Here is a 20,388-nt window from a genome sequence, read left to right on the forward strand (position 1 = left end):
GATCCTGCGATGGTTCATGTCTTTAACAAAATTATTTCATGATTAAAAATAGAATATAAAGGGGCGCCTGGGTGGCGCAGTCGGTTAAGCGTCCGACTTCATCCAGGTCACGATCTCGCGGTCCATGGGCTCGAGCCCCGCGTCAGGCTCTGGGCTGATGGCTCAGAGCCTGGAGCCTGTTTCCAATTCTGTGTCTCCCTCTCTCTCTGCCCCTCCCCCGTTCATGCTCTGTCTCTCTCTGTCCCACAAATAAATAAAAACGTTGAAAAAAAAATTAAAAAAAAAATAGAATATAAATATGCGGCACCTGGGTGGCTCAGTCAGTTAAGCATCTGATTCTTGATTTCAGCTCAGGCCATGATCTCACAGTTAGTGAGTTCAAGCCCCTTGTCAGGCTCTGTGCTGTGTGCCTGGAGCCTGCTTGGGATTCTCTCCCCCACCCCCACCCCCCGCCCCTCTCCCACTAGCATTCTCTCTCTTTCTCTGCTCTCAAAATAAATAAATAAACAGTTAAAAAAAATAAAATAGAGTTTTTTTTTTAATTTAATAACTTTTTAGTAACTTTTGGGGTAACATTTATTCAATAAAATGAATAACCTGTACTTCAGATTTTATTGTGGGAAATTTTGTTTGTCTTGGTGTAATTAGGTAATTAAAATGTGATAAACCTGGTGGGAAGAACTACAGATTTATTAGCCTCCCTTAGTCATGATTAGTGATTATGGAAGTGAAATGTCCTTGTCAAAGGTGAAAAAATGAACAGCCCCAGGTCCAGAGTTTTCTAAAGTGGGCGTGATTGTTGTAAATATGGCCCCTTCTGCAGTGACTTTGAACCTGCAGTACGTACAGCACTGCCCTCATATTTCTGCTCGTATTGATTTCGTAGTTGCTGCATTTGGAAAATAGGAAATGACAACTTAGGGTTTGTGCACTTCCTCCCGGAACCACAGCCTGGTTATCCTCTTGAATCCTTCTATGTTTTTGAGGCCGCACCACTGAACCTCCCATCACCGCTGGCCTCCTCACCACCTATTGGAAAAAAATCTTAAGTTTGCACTAGGAAAAAAGGTAATAAATTGACTCAGGTGTCCAAAACAATGCCCTTTAGATTTGTTATAGCAGTGGCATTCTTCCTTCAAATGAAATTGTATGCCGAACCCCAAATAGGAAATAGAGGAAACAAGATCTGATCTGGTAGAGAAGCTGAGTAACCAGAACCCCAGAACCCCTCTGGGGGCCCCTGAGATCTTTGCTGGTGAACTCGAACCAGAGGAATGCCATTTGGAAATTAACATTTTAAGTGATTTGAGGAAAGTGTGTAGCTGATTTTTTGTTTTTAAACTTTTATTTTATTTTATTTTTTTTTAATTTTTTTTTTTCAACGTTTATTTATTTTTGGGACAGAGAGAGACAGAGCATGAACGGGGGAGGGGCAGAGAGAGAGGGAGACACAGAATCGGAAACAGGCTCCAGGCTCTGAGCCATCAGCCCAGAGCCCGACGCGGGGCTCGAACTCACGGACCACGAGATCGTGACCTGGTTGAAGTCGGACGCTTAACCGACTGCGCCACCCAGGCGCCCCTGTTTTTAAACTTTTAAATCCCATTTCAGAGAGAAACCTAGGGCTAGGGTTTCCTTATCTTTGTGTGTGTGTGGTTTTTTTTTTTTTTTTTAATGTGGCAGAGGGATATGTTTTTTAAATGTTTATTTTTGAGAGACAGAGCACAAGCTGTGAAGGGGCAGAGAGAGGGAGGAGACACAGAATCTGAAGCAGGCTCCAGGCTCTGAGCTGTCAGCACAGAGCCCGATGTGGGGCTCGAACTCACGAACCGTGAGATCATGACCTGAGCTGAAGTCGGACGCTTAATTGACTGAACCACCCAGCCTCCTCTAGAGTTTCCTCTCTTTGAAACAGTGGGATTGAAGTGGAGGAATTCTATGGTTCTTCCCATTCCCACTGTTCTGTAGTTTTTACATAGTTTGATTTTCTATTTTAGTTTCCACTTTGTGTGCCATACATTGGGATTAAGCCATATTTTTAAAAATATATACTTGTCAGAGAAACGTTTGAAGAGAATCTTTAATGTGAAATGAAACTGGCTGCTTAGGTTAAATGGCTTTATGTCAAATATGGAAACAAAAAGTATTCATGCAAACCATATATGATGTAACCAGAAGCACTGATGACCACCCTTGTAAGCTTTCCGCACAACGTCTGGTGGCTCATGATAGCTGTGAAGGAAAAAGGATTTGACCCGGTTTGAAGACCACCATTTCAAGGAATGCTTAATTTTTATTCTGAAAGATATTTATATATCTTTAGCACTTTTTACAAGACAGATGAACTCTAGTTATTAACTTAACAATACCCTATTTTTAAAATGAGGGTAATAATCTAAACATTGTGGAATGACTGAATCAAAATTGCTTTTGAGGACTGTAGGAAAATATTTAAGGATTATTTTATTGTAAGTATTAGAAAGTAACTTAGGTTTTACATTTTGAAGAGTATGTTCCAAACAGAAATGTCTTCCTGCCCCTGATTCTTGCAGTATCCATGGAGAATAAATATTAAACACTCATTTCGTTTCCAGTTAAGATTAATATATCCTCATGAATGGATTTTTTATGGTGTTCGTTACCATTTGTTCCCACAATGAAATTAGATGGAAATTTGTGGTAGTGGGAACACCCTGTATTTTAGAGTACCCTTTGCTACAGAAAGGAAAGGACTACAGGCGTGTTAAGAGCAGGAAATTTCACCCTATGTACATAGAGCACTGACTCATAGGTGGTCAGTGGGAGTTGCTGTCTCCGGGCTTCAGGGGCATAAAGCAATGGGCAGACTCATTCTTGTTCTCTCTAAACTGCCAACAGTTAGCTTCTTGTAGTCCAGAAAAGAGGAAAAGATTTGCCATTTTGTGAGAAGTCTATTTTGCCTCACCTTCCAGCAGCCGTGTAGTAACGGTGTAGATCATCGTTGGTTGTACTTAATACCTGGAAGAAGACACATGATCAGCCAAGCTAGTTGGCCTCCCTGCGAGTGGAAGAGAAAGTCCCATAACTTACTCTCTCTTCCTAGAAGAGGGATGCTTGAAAACCTAAGTCTTGAACTCGCCTGACAACTGTATCTCTAAGGTTACTATTGTTAGGCAAGGGCATTATGGAAATAGAAAATGGCACCCATGCTTCAGTAGGGAAGATAAAATGTGGAAGCACAGTTAGCACATCTTATTTTATGAGGTAGTATTTCTGCTACTTTGTTAATGCTTGTAGGTGTCATACGATTTATACATTTGCGTTTGAGGATTTTGGACCTAGTGTTATGAACTAGAAACTTTTGGCAACCTGTTGCTTTAATTAATAGTCTAGGTACTTTCTTATAGCTGTGGCACTTGATGGCAGTTTTCGCTGTGAAGAAAATGTGAGAAAAGTCTGGAGGGATTTTATCTCCTAAAAGAAGAATAGCACTGATAGATACCCTGTAAAAAAGCCTTATGTTTCAGGTGTGCATATATACTTGTCCTTATAGTTTAAGGACAGGAGGTATGGCTTTCCTGTTCACAAGAGTGTATGAAGAGCTCGTGTAATATCTGACACACAGCAGGTGCTCAGTAAATCCAGAACTGAAGATGGAATTGGTTAAATATAGGCAGGCCCTACCTTTCTCTGCTTCATTATTTGGGGCATATCTATGAGGCTACTTGAACAACTCTTATCATGTGGTTTCTCATGTCTAAACAACGAGACAGTAAGTTACTTATTTCTCTGTGTCTCCCAGTTTTTCATCTTTGAAATGAGGTAGTAAGAGTACCGATCTCATAGTGTTGTGAAAAGGTGTAAATTTTTTAACATCTGAACTCTTTTAACAATGCCTGGCACCTAGTAAACATTCAGTAAATGTTTACTTTTTCTCGTTATTACATACTTACTTTCTTGTTGTCTGTAGCCCCTAGCCAAATATATGTCCTATACGGACAGAGACTTAGTTTGTGTGGTTCATTGCTGAATGATACCAACCAAAATAGCGTCTGACACCTAACATATATTTCTTGAATTAATTAATAAACACAAGTACACAGGAAATAACAAGTGATATCGCTGTGACATAGACAGATTTATCAAGAAATAAAGCTCCTGCTTTATTGGGTAATTTTATCTGGAATATTTAAGACAATTTTTTATTGAGATAGAATTGACGTACAGCATTACGTGAGTTTCAGTGTACAACATAGTGATTTCAAATAAGTATTGCTAAATGATCACCACAATAAGTCTAGTTAGCATCTGGCCACCGTACATCGTTACAGATACTTTTCTTTCCTGGTGATGAGAACTCTTAAGGTCTGCTCTCCTAGCAACTTGCAAATATGCGGTACAGGATAATTAACTGTAATTGATATGCTGTGCAGTACATCCCTATGGCTGACTTATTTTATATATCTGAATATTCTATGCTATTCATTTTTAAAGGCTTTTTCTAAATCCCAGAAAGGCAACAAAATTATTGGTATTCAAACTTTATCTGTCACTGCCTTCTCTTTTTGGCTTGAAAGAAATACTATCCTGTGAATTATGAAGGAAGGCAAATATTGAAATTAATTTGTTTCCCACTTATCAATCCACCCCAAATTTAGTAGGGTGTAAAACAATGGCCCTGTCATAGGCGGTTGGACTCTGGGGATCGAGAATTCAGGTAGGGCACACTAGGGTTGGCCTGTCTCCCTGATATGTGGGACTTCAGCTGGGAAGACAACTGGTTGGGTGTGACTTGCATGAGTGGATGTTGGAGTCTTCTAGAAGCTTGATCGTATGTCACACGTCAGGCACCTGGGCTAGGATGATTCAAAGCATGTGCTGAACTGGGACTGTTGACTGGAGCCACCTACATGTGGCCTTGTGTGGGGTGGGCTCTCACAGGTGGTTAGGTTCTGAGAGAGAGTGTCCCAAGAGGAAACATCCTGCAGTAGTCTGAGAGATCATACAGTGTTACTTCCACTGTACTTTATTAGGGCAAAGTAGGCACAAGCTTGCCCAGAGTCAGAGGTGAGGCACGTAGGCCCCACTTCTCAATTGGAAGAATGTCAAATAATTTGTCACCGTTTTGTTTTAATAAGCTCCAATCTGATAGATTTTTTTCGGGAATGGTTACAGTAATTTCTCACCTTGTGTCTACACCCTTGAGCAGTCCCCTCTCTCGGTGACTCAGGGTTTGGCCATGAGTATTGTTTTGGTCAATGGAACAATAGTAGACGTGGCACAGCCAGAGGCTTGAAAGTTGGTTGCGTACTGGAGTGTGTCCTCCCATACTCCTCTTGGGAACCCTCTCATTACCACCATGTGGGCGGACCTGGGCTACTTTGCTGGATGGTGAGAGACCACGTGGAATGTACCACCAGACATATGAGTGAGGGCACCTTAGATCAGCCAGCTGCCCGCAGACCACCAGCCTATGAACAAGCCCAGGAGGAATCAGGCACGCTGGCTCAGACCAGAACTGCGAAGGTGATGCTCAGACTCATGAACTGATAAATGGTATTATTACTTCAAGCTGCTAAGTTTGGGGAAAATTTTTTATGTAGCAAAAACTAACCGATGTAGTGGTCTAATAGACAATCTGCTTTCCCCCACCCAGTTTGGAATCCTGAGAAATAGGCACAGGACTCACTTTGGAGAGGATGCAGCTTTCTTACTGTTAGAGGCGAGGTTGAAGAAAGTGGCTTTTGGTTTCTCACCCAAGCAGGTGTGCTAGTAGTCCTGTGGCACCCTGGCAAGACTTAGGCATCACAGCGTTAAGCAACCCCTGGCCTCTCCTTGTGTGCATTGCCCCATTTATCTTCGAGCGCTGGTAAATAGAGCTTACTTACTTACCAGGGTAAGCTGAATGGGAACACAGTGTGGGGAACCAGAAGGCTGAAGTGTGTGTGCATGCTCACATCCCTCTCCACACCTCACTGCTCAGAGAAGTCCCTCCTCCTGCCTGGGTGAAGAGTGAGGAAGAGGCTGAGAGAGGCTAGGGAGTTAGTCTAAGGAGATCCTTCCACAAGGCATCCTTAGAGCAGGAAGGAACAAGGACCCCACTCACAGGGGAGAGGGGGGACAGAGCCAGTCTCGGAACTCCTGTTCTTTATATTTTTTTGAATTTATGATACAATTGGCTTACACTTTTATGTGCTGTCTACCTCATGACGTGTTTATATATGTCCACATCCATGCCATGTGTAGGAAATGGAATATAGTTTTACTCTTTTGGATGGTTTGGGATTTATAACTTTCTTTTTCCTTTTAGATCATGCCTTTGCTATTTTTTTTTTTTAATTTTTTTTTCAACGTTTTTTTTTAATTTATTTTTGGGACAGAGAGAGACAGAGCATGAACGGGGGAGGGGCAGAGAGAGAGGGAGACACAGAATCGGAAACAGGCTCCAGGCTCCGAGCCATCAGCCCAGATCCCGACGCGGGGCTCGAACTCACGGACCGCGAGATCGTGACCTGGCTGAAGTCGGACGCTTAACCGACTGCGCCACCCAGGCGCCCCATACCTTTGCTATTATTGATGACAAGGTGCTGACTAGGAGCAAGGCTGCCTGTTGGAATACTTCCTAAAGGAAACTCTGCTCTGCTTTGTTTTCTGAGAATATGTAAATATTGAGGTGGAGGTGGAGATTACCTGTACATGAGTCTGTTCTCAACAGCGAGTGAATATTCATCAATAAACAGTATCTTTTTAACCTGTCTTCTTTAGGATCGAAATTCGCCAGAAACTAAGACACACATTGTCTGGTTTATAATACAAGGCTGGGTATTTTTTAGTGCTTCAATATTCAGAGTTTCTAAAGAAGACAGAAATAATCAATCATTGGTTGTGAAGTATCCGTAGCAATAAGACAAATTTCCAAGAGCAATTCTTTTACCCTGTAATGGATGGCTTTGTATAAAAATCCATGCTTTTCTTTTTCTCGGTTTTACTGTGGCGGTTTTTCTTTTACAAAAATATTTTTACCAGAGCATTTTGGTGGCTCAGTCGGTTGAGTGCCCGACTTTTGATTTCAGCTCAGGTCATTCTCTCACGGTTCATGAGATTGAGGCCTGCGTTGGGCTCTGTGCTGACAGTGTAGAGCCTACCTGGGATTCTCTCTCTTTCTCTCTTTCTCTGCCCCTCCCGTATTCTCTCTCAAAATAAATAAATGAAACCTTAAAAAATTTTAAAAAAATATGTTTACTCTGAAGAAAGACTGTATATTTACCATGAAACAAGATTATATACAAATATAGAAGAAGCCAGGTGTTTGTTCAAATATATCTAAATTAATTAGGATAGTATATTTAATAATAAGATATCATGGGCTGTATCTCATTAATTTTATTTCAGAGTTGGGTATGGAGTTTTAGATTCAGGTATATACCTATGCGAGTAAATTTTTAATCAATAACCATTAAACTTATATTAGAAAAAATCAGTTGTGAAAATACACATGTGCTGTATGTATGTAAACAGATGCTATAATAAAAAAACAGTAGTTGATTAGATAGATAATAAGCCAAGTTTGCCTGGTGTTTTAAAGCCCAGTTTGCACATGCAGACACAGAAACCCTTTCATAGCTTCTCATACACTGGGTCCAGCTACCTGTAGTGTTGACTTAATAATTCCAGGACACTGATTTTTGAGAAAACTTTAAGCTGATTTCTTAAAAATTACAATGCCGCAGTGGAGGTGGGGGTCAGGGTAAAATTGTAATGTTGTGGCGTGCCACGTGGTTCATGTGTGTCAAGACCTGTGGCCTGCGGGTGGATGGAGATTCCTGTGATCCCCAGGCTGAGAGAGAGCCCCATGGCGAGCGTTCTCATTTGCTCTCCCTGCAACACGCATGCACGGTGCAATTTGTAAGAAGACCTTTGTCCCACCTTTTTGACTTTAAAATTTGTTACTAGTGAAACTTCCCGATTGTCATCCTTGAAGGCTTTGTTGTCTATTTCCAGGAAAAGTACAAGATTGACTTTAGAATGTATACTCTAATCCATGAGCACACTTAAGCTCATAGAGTTTTCCGCTGAAACTACCATCAGTCATGCTCCGTAACTCACTGGTTACTTAGAGCACATGCCCATCGGTATTGCTAAATGCATCAGTGAAGGGGCATAAATGGATTCGAAAAACCTGAATGCCACTCAGACACTAGATCCATAATATTTATCTCTGAGCAATTGGAGAGGAGCACAGGATCTCGGGGTGGGTCGGTGTTGTGCATCATGGGCTTTCATTGTCATTCTAGCCTTCCTAGCAAAAAAGGTGATGATTCCTTAAGCCTTGGACTTGGACCATTTCTTTTTTTTCAGGAAGGTAGACTATACATAAAATACATTTAATCTTGCCATCTCATCCTTCATCTGTTATGTTCTAAAGTAATGTGATGTTCTTTTTTCTTCCAAACCACTACTTATCCTGCTATTCCTTTGCCAATTAAAAGACTTCCTTCTCCAGCAGGTGCAAAAAACACGGACATTTTACTTCTTTCATGTCTTGTACTGAGGGGAGGCTGGCCTGTGCTGTGCACAGGCACATGTCCCTGCCGTAGACTAGCTGGTAATTAGTCAGGACTCGGAAAGCCCCTGAATGACAGGCTCATTCTGGTAATAGTCAGGTGGCAATACCATGCTGGGGTAGGTGGGGAAGTTCTGCTTCCAGAGCCTGTGTCCCTGTCTGTTGGTTTTCTCCTTTAGAATGGCTTGATAGATTTATTTCTTCCCTTAAAGTGTAAGTTTGTATCAGATTTAATGGGAACTTAAGTTTGTATTTGGAGAAAGAAATGCATCTGCATTGGAATACATGGAGACTCCTACTGTCTTCTCCACTAGGTATCTCCACTAGATATTGGCATATCCTGTACTGTTCTTTACTAAATCTTCTGAGCAGAGGCTCAATCAGTGGTGGCAGGAGCATGTGAGGCCAAAAAGAAGGCTGAGCCGGTGTTTGCTTTGACTTAATTCAGGGGAACATTCAGTAAATTAATTTGGTCGGGTAGCAAGTCTTTATAGTAAATTTAATTTATGTTCTGTGCTTTGAGTAATTATTTGATATGGCTTTGTACTCTTAGATTATGTTGGTGCATGCGCCTTTAAAAAGGTAGAATAGGGGGGCGCCTGGGTGGCCCAGTCGGTTAAGCGTCCGACTTCGGCTCAGGTCATGATCTCGCGGTTCGTGAGTTCAAGCCCCGCGTCAGGCTCTGTGCTGATGGCTCAGAGCCTGGAGCCTGTTTCGGATTCTGTGTCTCCCTCTCTCTCTGACCCTCCCCCATTCATGCTCTGTCTCTCTCTGTCTCAAAAATAAATAAACATTAAAAAAAAATTTTTTTTTAAGTAGAATAGGGAACGGTTTTACACATCAGCAAATTATTTGGGGCAAACCTTTTCCCTGATTACTTTTCTACCGAGAAGCTTGTAACTTAGGAGAAAAGTCATAAAGAAATAGGAAGCTCTGGAGTAATAGACTAAGCATTTTAGGTGATAAAACCTTCAACTGCTTTGTAATAAAAGGTTTTTTATTTTGTGACTGAGTTGCTTAGGTGAAGTCATGTATTTTATGTAAAGTATGGCCTTTCCTAGTGTTTATGGATTTTGCATTCTTTTTGCTGGAAAATTACAAACAGCAGAAATGTGATATCTTAGTCACCTGAAGCTTTCAATTCTGGCTGTGTCACTTAGTAACAGTGTGATGTGAGCCTCATTTTCTTCTATATAAAATAAGGATTATAAAGCCAACTCAGGGGAGGTGTTTGGGGTTGAATAGGATTACGAATGAGAAGCACGAATGCAGAGCAGGTCAGTGAGAGTTCCCTTCCTATTCCCCTTTGTACCTTTCCTTTTAAACACACATTGTAGTATGTTTCGTATTTGAAAATGATAGTAATCACTGATCGTATCAGCACGTGTGGTTCAAGAAGTACATCGACCAACATTCCTTTCCACACTGTGCACATTGCTCTTGAACTTGGTGGCTGTTCTCTGCTAAATCTTCTAGCCGTCACTGTTTTATACTTCATTTCCTGTCAGCATTTGTGCAAAGAGCACCAAGCATTAGGCTGGCAATGCATTGCCATTGTACAGTGTGGCCCTGTCTTGCTTTGAGGGTATTATTTCATGTCTTGAAGTACCACAATTTGCTTGTTGGAATGTGACCAGATAAGTGACATCAAACAGCTGTCATCCTTAGTAAGGTGAGCCTATGAAATGAGAGGGAAGCAGGCTGCCAGTACTCTCAAGGTATATGGCAGTATTCTTAATGCTATGGGAAGAGCCTGGGGGTTGTGGGCTTTGACCCACATGGTCATTCTGCCTTCCCCACCCCCACCTCCTGCTCTTTCTTAAGGGCCTCGCCATCCCACCTTGGAAAGAGTTGCTGCTGTTGGCTTGGGTGCTGGGAGAAATCGGGAGCAGGTGTGGCTCTCGAACGTCTTCATATTTGCAGTCGGTGCTGGGTGCATTCCCAGTCCTGGCGCGTAGTGGGTGAGCAGTAAGTGAGCTGATTTGAAGGAAATGTGTGTGAACAGATGAAGTGAACCATAGCATTTGTTTATATTTTTCATGCAGTTGGGTTACTTTCTTCGAGGCTCAAGGAGTTTCCTATGAGGATTAGCTTCTCCATGAAGAAGCTGTTCATGCTCTGTAGATTCTTTCCTCTGAAACTGAGCCTGTATTCTTAGAACCCCATAGGAGCTTGGTCACATGATCGGTACAAGCAAACTGCATTTTTATCTTATCTGCTTGTTCTGTCTTCTGCTTTGTGCGTCAGTATTTACTTCTTAACTGAAACAGTCAGTCCTTGAAGATGATGAGTAGTACACAACCCCTTCTTTTCTAAATTTTGTCTCACTGGTGCTTTTCAATTTTCAATTTTCTTTCGTTTTGCTTAATATAAAATCTTCATTATCCTCCATGTATGATTTGAGGGAGGGTGTTGGCAGTCATCCAAATCAAATGGGCGCTGGAGATGAAAATGAAAACTCAGGAACATCCCGTTACTATAATTTTTGAATTTACATATTTTTGTTCTTGTTTTAGTCAATTTAATTTTATGTGTCCTTGTAACCCATCTCTTCATTCTTATAAATGACCTTGTGTCTGGGGAACACCCTAGGACTTCTCATTTACCAGATCCACACTCTTTTATTCTACCTAGGCTCCTCTTTCCATGCTCATATGGATTCCAGAAATACAAATTGAGAAGTTCAATGACCATGCCCAGAGAACTTGCGCATCTTTTCTCTCTCACTCATTTGTTGATAATGTTTAGATTTCAGCCTGACTGGAAATCAAATGTGTGTGTTCTCTAAATTAATAATGGGATCACTGATTCAGAATTTTGTAACTCAATTTGGCTTTTGCCTACAGAATCCAGAGCCCCTGTTATATCACTGGTCGGTGGTCAGCAAGACTTCAGACAGGAATCCCCTCTGCCATTGTACTTACTTTGCCACCTCTTGTGTACTGCCACAATGTCTCTTTTTTGTGGTTGGTTGGCTTTTTTTCCGTCTCTCCCTCCTTCCTCCTTCCTTCCTTCCTTCCTTCCTTCCTTCCTTCCTTCCTTCCTTCCTTCATTTTTGCATGAAAGTTTGAAAACTTGATAAGACATCTCATCACTGGATAAAAGTATCTGGAATCAAAGAAAGTATCACATATAACACCAAAAGAATATTAATATAGAAAATGTTTTGTCTTTAATCAGCTTGTTGAATGTATTGTTGAACTTATTTTGCATATTTACTATTGCTTGAAAAGAACCTGGTTTGTTTAATTTGGTAATTTTAGTTATAGTGAGGCTTCTTCCTGAAAGAACTAAAAATGTAGTTTCTGTTATTATTTCATTAAACACAGAAAATGAAAAAGAAAGTGGGGGGGGGTGGGGAAGAAGAACCATGGTAGATTTGAAAGCAAATTAATAATATACTATGATTTGACTCTTTTCTCTTTAGATCTTTTAGAGAAGTCTCGAGTTGTTAAGCAACCGAGAGGTGAAAGAAACTTCCATGTGTTCTATCAGCTGCTCTCTGGTGCCTCTGAAGAGCTCCTCAGTAAGTCCCTTTTTCTGTGTTTTAATTTAATTTTTAGTGTCAAAGCATTTTCCAAAGCATTCTTTTTAATTTTCTTCAAAATTATCTATGACTGTGGTTGAAGTGAAGAACATGGTATGTTTGCTTCTGTCATCCTACCCCAGAATTTGCTTGCTGTATGTCCCTATGTCTCACCAGATGCTGTGCATAGGTCTCAGATGGTTTACTCAAAGAGCTAACTGAATATTGGAGGAGGTGGATCATAATTTTGTTTTGATGTTTTATTTATTTTGGAGAGAGAGAGAGACAGCGCAAACAGGGGAGGGGCAGAGAGACGGTGAGACACAGAATCCGAAGCAGGCTCCAGGCTCCGAGCTGTCAGCGCAGAGCCTGATGCCAGGCTCGAACGCCTGAATCACAAGATCATGACCTGAGCAGAAGTTGGATGGTTCACTGACTGAGCCACACAGGCACCCCAATCATAAATTTAAACAATAAAATGGAAGAATATAATTGTTTCACTGAGGAAGAAGAAATTAGCAGGAGCCAGGAGATGAGAACAGTTATTTAAAAAAAAAACAAAACTGCTCAGTGAAAACTTAAAAATAGTGGGTAAACATTTGTAATTGATAAAAGAGTTAAAAATCTGACCTCTGGCTATTTTAGAGAACTAATATAAGTCCATCAGAATAGTATCCAATAATGAATAGCTAAGTGATAAAAGTTTTGAGCAAATAGTTCAAATTGTAAGTATGGAAAGCAAATGACATTTGGGGAAGAATCATTCTCACTAATAATCCACAAGTGTAAGCTAAAACAGCACTGAAGTGTTCACTATTTACATGTATTAGCAAAAGTGATTAAAAAGGACAAAGCTGGCAGAATTGTCAGGCCCTGGTTGGCTTAGAGCTTGTGGGTGTCACTTCAAAGTGAGGACTTCTTCCTGGGGACTAATTAGCAATCCAAAATAAGTCGTAAAATGATCAGAGCCAGGTGCACCACTTTTTAGAATATATCCCAATGAAGTAATTCAAAAGAATCCAAAGAACATTTTATATGAAGACCTTTATCGCTGCCCTAATGTTCAATGGCACGGGACTCACTAGGCAGACATCATGTTACAATGAAATAGTATATTGAAGATGTTTTGTATTATAAAAATATGGAAGGGGGCTCACTACAAATAAATGTAAAAAAGTTTGAAATATGTACAACAGTGGTAAAGGTAGATTTTAGAAAAATGCTGTTGGTATTTGGGTATCAATTTTTGTTCTGTTGATTCAGTATCTAATATATGAAAGTCACTTTCATCTGGAGGTTTTAAGGAATGAGATATTAAAGACGGTTAGACTTACTGAGTAACTTACCAACACGTATGTGTGATTCAATAGATAAGCTTACACTCGAGCGAGATTTCAGCAGATATAACTACCTGAGTTTGGACTCTGCCAAAGTTAATGGAGTGGATGATGCAGCAAATTTCAGAACTGTTAGGGTAAGTAAGATACAGTCCTTTCATTACTGTTTAACGAGGTGCTGCCTTCACCTTATTCTGTGACTGAACATAATCAAGGTAAGCAGCATTCCTTTTCTTTTTTCTTTTTCTTTTTTTTTTTTTTTTAACATTTATTTATTTCTGAGAGACAGAGAGAGATGGAGTATGAGCAGGGGAGGGGCAGAGAGAGAGGGAGACACAGAATTCGAAGCAGGCTGCAGGCTCCCAGCTGTCAGCACAGAGCCCGATGTGAGGCTCAAACTCACAAACCATGAGATCATGACCTGAGCTGATGTCGGAAGCTTAACCTACTGAGCCACCCAGGCGCCCTCCTTTCATTACTCTTTAAAATGGGTGACACTCTTTTGCTCATTTGGAACTGGTAACAATTCTGAGTTTTCTTAAAACCATAACTCATGCCCCCTAAGGTTTTAGAATTATACAACAATTTATTGTGTTCTTACTAAAATCCTACAATATTGTAAAGGCCCATGCTTTACTGGAGCATGCGATTTTGCTATTTATCAACAGGAGCTTTCTCATTATATTATCCTAACTCTTTTAATGCCGTCTTTAAATTCCAAATATTTTTGTAGCCATAGCTTAAGAGTTAATTTCCAACTGTAAGAACTGTCCCAGGAAAGCATTAAATCAATACTGTTTTTGAGAGAAAACTTCCAAAAATCACATGTAAGCCAGAATGAGTAGCATTTCACGTTCATTAGAAAATAGATTATTTTATTTTTATTTTTTAACGTTTATTCATCTATTTTGAGAGAGAGTGCGAGTCGGGGAGGGGCAGAGAGAGAGAAGGTGAGAGAATGCCATGGAACCCAGCGTGGGGCTCGATCCCACGAACCCTGCGCTCATGACCTGAGCTAAAATCAAGAGTCGGAGGCTCAACCAAATGAACCACCCAGGCGCTCCTGAACATAAATTGTTTTAAACAATATCCTATCTGCTATGTTTATGTGCGCTTTAAAAATTACTCCTTTATGACATGATATGGTAACTGTACTTTAGCTGTGGTGGTAGGGAGGCAGGAAGTAGGTCAGGTTAGCAGAAATAAGACTGGCATCAGTTGATCTTCAAGGCTGAGTGAAAATAACTTGGAGTTCTTTTCCTGCTCTCTCTACTGTTGTGTATGTTTGAAATTTTCCATGACAAAAAAAATTATATTACTCCCATTGCTAGGCTAGGTAATCTCATCACAAACAAACAAACAAACAAACAAACAAATAAAACAAAACAAAAAAGCTGTTGGCATTTATTCTCAAAAAGAGTATTTCTCTGAGTATGTCATTTGTTAAAAACTCTGTAAGCATCCTCATACAGCAAGCCTCTCGCTTCCTGGACATGAATTAAGAGTTGAGTTCAAGTCCAGTTCTATAACTGCCTTGCCTGGCAAATCATTGGCACTTAATAAAAGCTTATGACTGAAGGAATGTTCCCTGTTACCTGTAATGACTTGGGTCGGGCACTTCACCTTTGCAGACCAGTTTTTCTCTTGTAAAATAAACGAGGAGGTTTTTATATAGGAGTCATAAAAGCTTTTTGTTCGGTTTTATTTCTAGCAGCAGAACCCGGTATAAAAAAACAACACATACTCACACGCATACATGCATGTGCACACACGTGCACACAGACACACACATACACACCGAGCTGCTGCGGATGAAGCGGGGGGTTGGAACCCAAGGCTTGGCTCTTAGCCTCCTCTTCTTCCAAATTCCTCTTTGCTCCCCTCCACCTCTTTGCCCCAGCATGCAGAGTGCCCCAGGGACCCTTGAATCACAGCTTGAAACCATTAAACAAGCTACAGCCCCAACTGGTGCTGTCAGGTCTGTTCTTAGGTTTCCTCTTGGAGGGCTTATTCTGGGGCGCTTTGTCTTTTTTGTTGTTGTGTGTTTAGAAACAAATCTGTTGCATGATTCATTAAAAAAATAATATAAAGAGTGACAGAAAGAAAACAGCTGCTTTTCTCCCCCCACTCCCAGAATGCCATGCAGATTGTGGGTTTTATGGATCACGAAGCCGAGTCTGTCCTGGAGGTGGTGGCAGCCGTGTTGAAACTGGGGAACATCGAGTTCAAGCCCGAATCTCGAGTGAATGGTTTAGATGAAAGCAAAATCAAAGATAAAAATGGTAAGTCAGCAGAGAGTCAACCTTACATAGCAAACTTGCTTTTGAGCATCTGCCCACTTCTTAATCTAGAAAGAAAACTTCTGTTCACTGGAAAACTTCACTGGAAAATGCTTTCCAGAGAAACTGAACAGAAGCATAATTCGAGCTGAGTTTTAAGTCTTCTGAGTTCTACATTTTATACTATTTGATTTGAATGTGCTTTAGGAAGAACATCCTAAGCCTTGACAAGGATTTTTAGCAGCACATGTGTAGTCACTTTTTGTGTCCGTCCCCCAACAGAGTTAAAAGAAATTTGTGAGTTGACCGGCATTGATCAATCAGTTCTAGAACGAGCTTTCAGTTTCCGAACGGTTGAGGCCAAGCAGGAGAAGGTTTCAACTACACTGAACGTGGCTCAGGTGGGTGAAACATCGTGGCCAGAAAGTGAGTTTTTAAAAAGTCTGTGATAGGGGCGCCTGGGTGGCGCAGTCGGTTAAGCGTCCGACTTCAGCCAGGTCACGATCTCGCGGTCCGTGGGTTCGAGCCCCGCGTCAGGCTCTGGGCTGATGGCTTGGAGCCTGCAGCCTGTTTCCGATTCTGTGTCTCCCTCTCTCTCTGCCCCTCCCCCGTTCATGCTCTGTCTCTCTCTGTCCCCAAAATAAATAAAGAACGTTGAAAAAAAAATTAAAAAAAAAAAAAGTCTGTGATATTTTTTACATAAGTGGACACAAAAATTTCATTTTGCAGGTTGTTATCCTAACTGTCCATACTGTATTGCAGACATCATTCTAAGCACTGGGAGCACAGCAGTTAACTAAACAGATAAGGATCCCTGCCCTCGCAGAGGTTAAAATTTTGGTAGGAGGAGTGGCCTTAGCCAGTAGTCCTCGTAAATAAATGAACTTATACAGCCAGCTAGCAGCAGACAAGGAGAAAAACGAGAACAGAGTAAGGGAGACCCACTGTGCTGGGGCAGGGAAGTTGAGTCTGAGTGAGCTGGGAAATGATACCACTGGCATGATCTGCCTTGTATTCCAAAGGGTCATTCTGGCTGCAGTGTGGAGAGCAGAGGGCAGCAGGAGAATGGGTAAAAGCAAGGTGTCTTAGTTGGGCTACTATAACAGAATACCATAGTCTAGGTAGCTTAAACAAACAAAAACAGCCATTTATTCCTCAAAGTTCTGGAGGCTGGGAGTCTGAGATCAGGGGACCAGCATGGTTGCATTCTTGGTGAGGGCCATCCCACCTTCAAATACCATCACATTGGGGATTAGGGCTTCAACTTATGGATTTGGGGCTGGGAGATGATACAGACGTTCCGTTCATGGCACCAGGAAGCTGCAAGGAATTGTGTGCTAACCTAGAATTGATGGTGTTTGAACCAGGTGGTAGCAGTAGAGTAAGAAGCGGTTACACCTGGGTACGTTTTGATGCTGTTGGCTTAAGATGTGGCATGAGAGAAAGAGAAGAGTCAAGGATGGCTCCCAACATGTTTCACTCAAGCAACTGGAAAAGTAGGATTGCCATTCACTAATTTGGAGAACACAGTGGGAGAAGCCAGTTTGGAGAGGCTAGATTGGCTTTCCTGCCTTCCTTTTCGTATACCGTCCATCTGAAGACAGTGAAATCTAAGACTCAAGTCTGATTTGCTTACTTCTTCTGTCCTTTGGTTCAAGTTCGGTGGACGGATGAATGGATGGATGCACGTGTGGATGTTACACCAAGGAAGCTTCTGAAGCCCCTTTCAATGTAAAGCCTTTGTTCTACAGCTTAGACATTTTCCCACCCGTCTGTGCTGATCTGCACTGGAATCAATGACTGAGTCGGCACTTTTGGCACAGAGGCCTACTTTATTCTCACCCTATAGTCCAACTGTATTCTCCTCCTCTTTGTAAGTGGCCTTAAGCATCTGTAAGACAGTAGGTGGATTTAGTCTTTCTCTTTGCCTCTCTGAACTGGTCTTTGCTACTAACCCAAGGATGCCTATGTGTCTGCAGCTTTCAGTGTTGATTTCTTATTTCAGGTGAGGTGCTTTGACTATGAAAAACACTGTAACTTCGGTTATATGTAAATTTGATTTGTAACAATCCTCTTCTGGTTAGAACTGTTGTGTGTCCTTCTTCCTAAATTACTGCTTCTGCTGTCATGTCTGTCCAGGTCAGTCTCACTCATGCAAAGTCAGATGGTGAGTCACTGACTTAATCAAGAAAAATTCATTGAGAGCCTGCTCAGCACAGGCCCCCATGTAGACCATTAGCAGGGACATAAGGGATGAAGGAGAAGATGGTTTCTGAGCCAGCCTTGAAGGATTTAGATGAATAAAGAATGGGCAGTAGGGGGTTTCAAAAAGGAAACTGAGAAAAGCCAAGTTTGGAGTCCACGTCAGGGGGAGGGGTGGTCTAGCTTGGCCGTAGCTTTAGACACGCAAAGGGGATTTAGAGCAACGTGGCTGGAAAGGTTCAGTGTGGAGGTGGTTCTCAAACTTTAAAACTTGAGTGTACCTCAGTGCCACCTGAAGGCTTTGTCCAACATGGTTTGCAGGCTGTGCACCTAGGCTGCTGTATTCAGTAGGCCTGAGGTAGGACTGAAGAATTTGCATGTCTAACAAGTTCAGTGCTGCTGCTGCCGGTGGTCCAGGGACCACATTTTGAGAACCACTGTACTAAGGTCACACTGAGTTTAGACGTTTTCAATAGGCAGAGTGGGGATCGTTAAGTAAAAAGTATTGCAATGAGAAAATGCCTCCTGTTTAAGGAGGTCCTTTAAGAATATCCACATGTATGTGGATATATATGGAATATATATGTGGGTAAATGTTGGTCTGTTTTTACTGTGTGTTTTACTCTCGCTTTTTAATCATCCTCTCCGGAAACCGGGCCCAGGTGCGTCTTACTTTATAAGCTTGAGTCACCTTACATCACTGGGTTAAACTTTTCCACATTGTTTTAACCTTTAGCATGAAAGAATTTGGCTTGAGGTCCTCGATTTTTCAGTTCCTTATTCAAGTTCTTTTTTTTTTTTTTTTTTTTTAATGTAGGGTTTAGGTTTCTACCAGTCTTACTGCCTAAAAGGTTTTGATTCCAGCAAGAACTAATTTGTTTTATTAATGTTTCCTCATAGCTTCAGTTCTTGGACCCCATCATCATCCATGTTGCCCCATTCCTCATTTTGCCCAAGGCATTTAGCTCTTTCCTCAGATACAGTGACTCATGGTGAAATGATAGGAACTCAAGACAGAGTTGTAGTTCAGTTTTTGCCACATCCTCTCTCCTTGGCTTCCAAGCCCTCAGTAATCTGACCCTGCACCCTTTCTTTATCTCAGTTTATTCCCTGCTACTTCTATAAATGCCATGCTTATTTTTACCCGGTGCCTTCGCTCTTCCTATCCCTTCCCCACATGGCATGGCTAATTCTTCCTGCCTATCTGAATGGTCCATCTAATTACCCCTCATCCAGGAAGATCACATAGTCCCCCTCTTCTCCCTTCTGGGAATTCCTTTTTCCCCCTGCTGTTGGACACTCGTTCTCTGATTGTTTCACTCATGGATTTGGTCTCCACCACTCCACTGTAAGCTGCTACAGGGTAGGCCCCCGCCATGGCCAGGCATCTCTTGTGTTTCCACCTGGGCCACACCTAATACCAGTCATCACTGAAGCACATTTCACTTGGGATTTTTTCAGTGCGCTTCAATGCCGCTGTAGAAGTGCAGTCTCTTCATGTTGTGCTTAGAATCTGAGATGGTGAATCCATGCTCTCAGTGTCTTCCTTGATTTCTGTACACCTTGTTAGTGATCCTTAAATGAGAATAAACATTCCTTCCCGTACTGTGGAGGATGTTATGGCGATTCGGTGGCATGAATCAGACTCTAGAAATCAGGGCTGGCAGATTGGCAGCCCCTGGTACCAGATATAGCTCAATAGGCATATTTTATTTGATGAAAGGGTAGTTTTGTTGTCTTGTTGTTCTGTTTTGTTTTGTGTGCCTGCTTTTTAAATTTTGAATTTGAGTGCCTTTAATGTGGAATGCGTCTACAGGTCATACTATTTCCCATTCATTTCTGTCATGTAGTCCCTGGAAACATTTGAGTTTGAGACTTCTGGAATAAGTATTTGTTTGAAAGATATAAAGAAGATGAACATGGGCTGTGAATACATTTTAAAAAATATAAAGGAGTTTGCCAGAATGAGTTGTCACTGTTAGTTCAGTTGCATATTGAAATGGTGGTTTGTTGAAATCAGCACATAGCTAAAGAAAAAACTGGATGCCATTATGATGACATTCTGTTTATAAATAGGTAATGTTTTGAGGTTATGCGGTGTTTTGAGATAACTGGAATTTGCGAGAAGAAAGGGGAAAGGATTAAGAAAGAATTCTATAGGCTCACAAATGGGATAGGAAAAGGATACTTCAGAAATTGTAATATAAATACATGTATAGGCTTACTCTGTGCCAGGCGCTGTTCTAGGCACTTATATGGCCTATGTGAAGAAAGTAAAAACTAGAAGGAGGATAGAGAAAAGGCATTCATCTAAATCCAGGCTTCTTTTCCCATTTCAGCATATATATGCATTTTCTGCAGTGGAATCATTAACCACTGTTACCCTCCAAGATGACATTGTGTGCTTGGGTTTTATTTTTTTTGTGCCAATTTATTGATGGATTTTCTAGGGAGAGGTTCAGGATTAGCACGGAAGTGTCAGATGAACTGGAAAGGTACCAT

At 41.3% G+C, this 20,388-nt stretch overlaps 1 protein-coding gene across 7 annotated transcripts in view; it reads left to right on the forward strand.

Moving 5' to 3' along the window:
- Nucleotides 1-20,388, forward strand: part of MYO1B (myosin IB) — a 190,459-nt gene that overhangs the window by 115,535 nt on the left and 54,536 nt on the right. For all 7 annotated transcript variants that reach the window (XM_040475695.1, XM_040475693.1, XM_040475696.1 and 4 more), the window contains exons 8-11: nt 11,970-12,068; nt 13,439-13,542; nt 15,540-15,687; nt 15,967-16,085. In XM_040475695.1, coding sequence (XP_040331629.1) covers nt 11,970-12,068; nt 13,439-13,542; nt 15,540-15,687; nt 15,967-16,085 — 470 coding nt within the window. The remainder of the gene's footprint in view (nt 1-11,969; nt 12,069-13,438; nt 13,543-15,539; nt 15,688-15,966; nt 16,086-20,388) is intronic.

Source organism: Herpailurus yagouaroundi, unplaced genomic scaffold (assembly GCF_014898765.1).
Source record: "Herpailurus yagouaroundi ecotype Mexico unplaced genomic scaffold, PumYag 140, whole genome shotgun sequence".
NCBI lineage: Eukaryota > Metazoa > Chordata > Mammalia > Carnivora > Felidae > Herpailurus > Herpailurus yagouaroundi.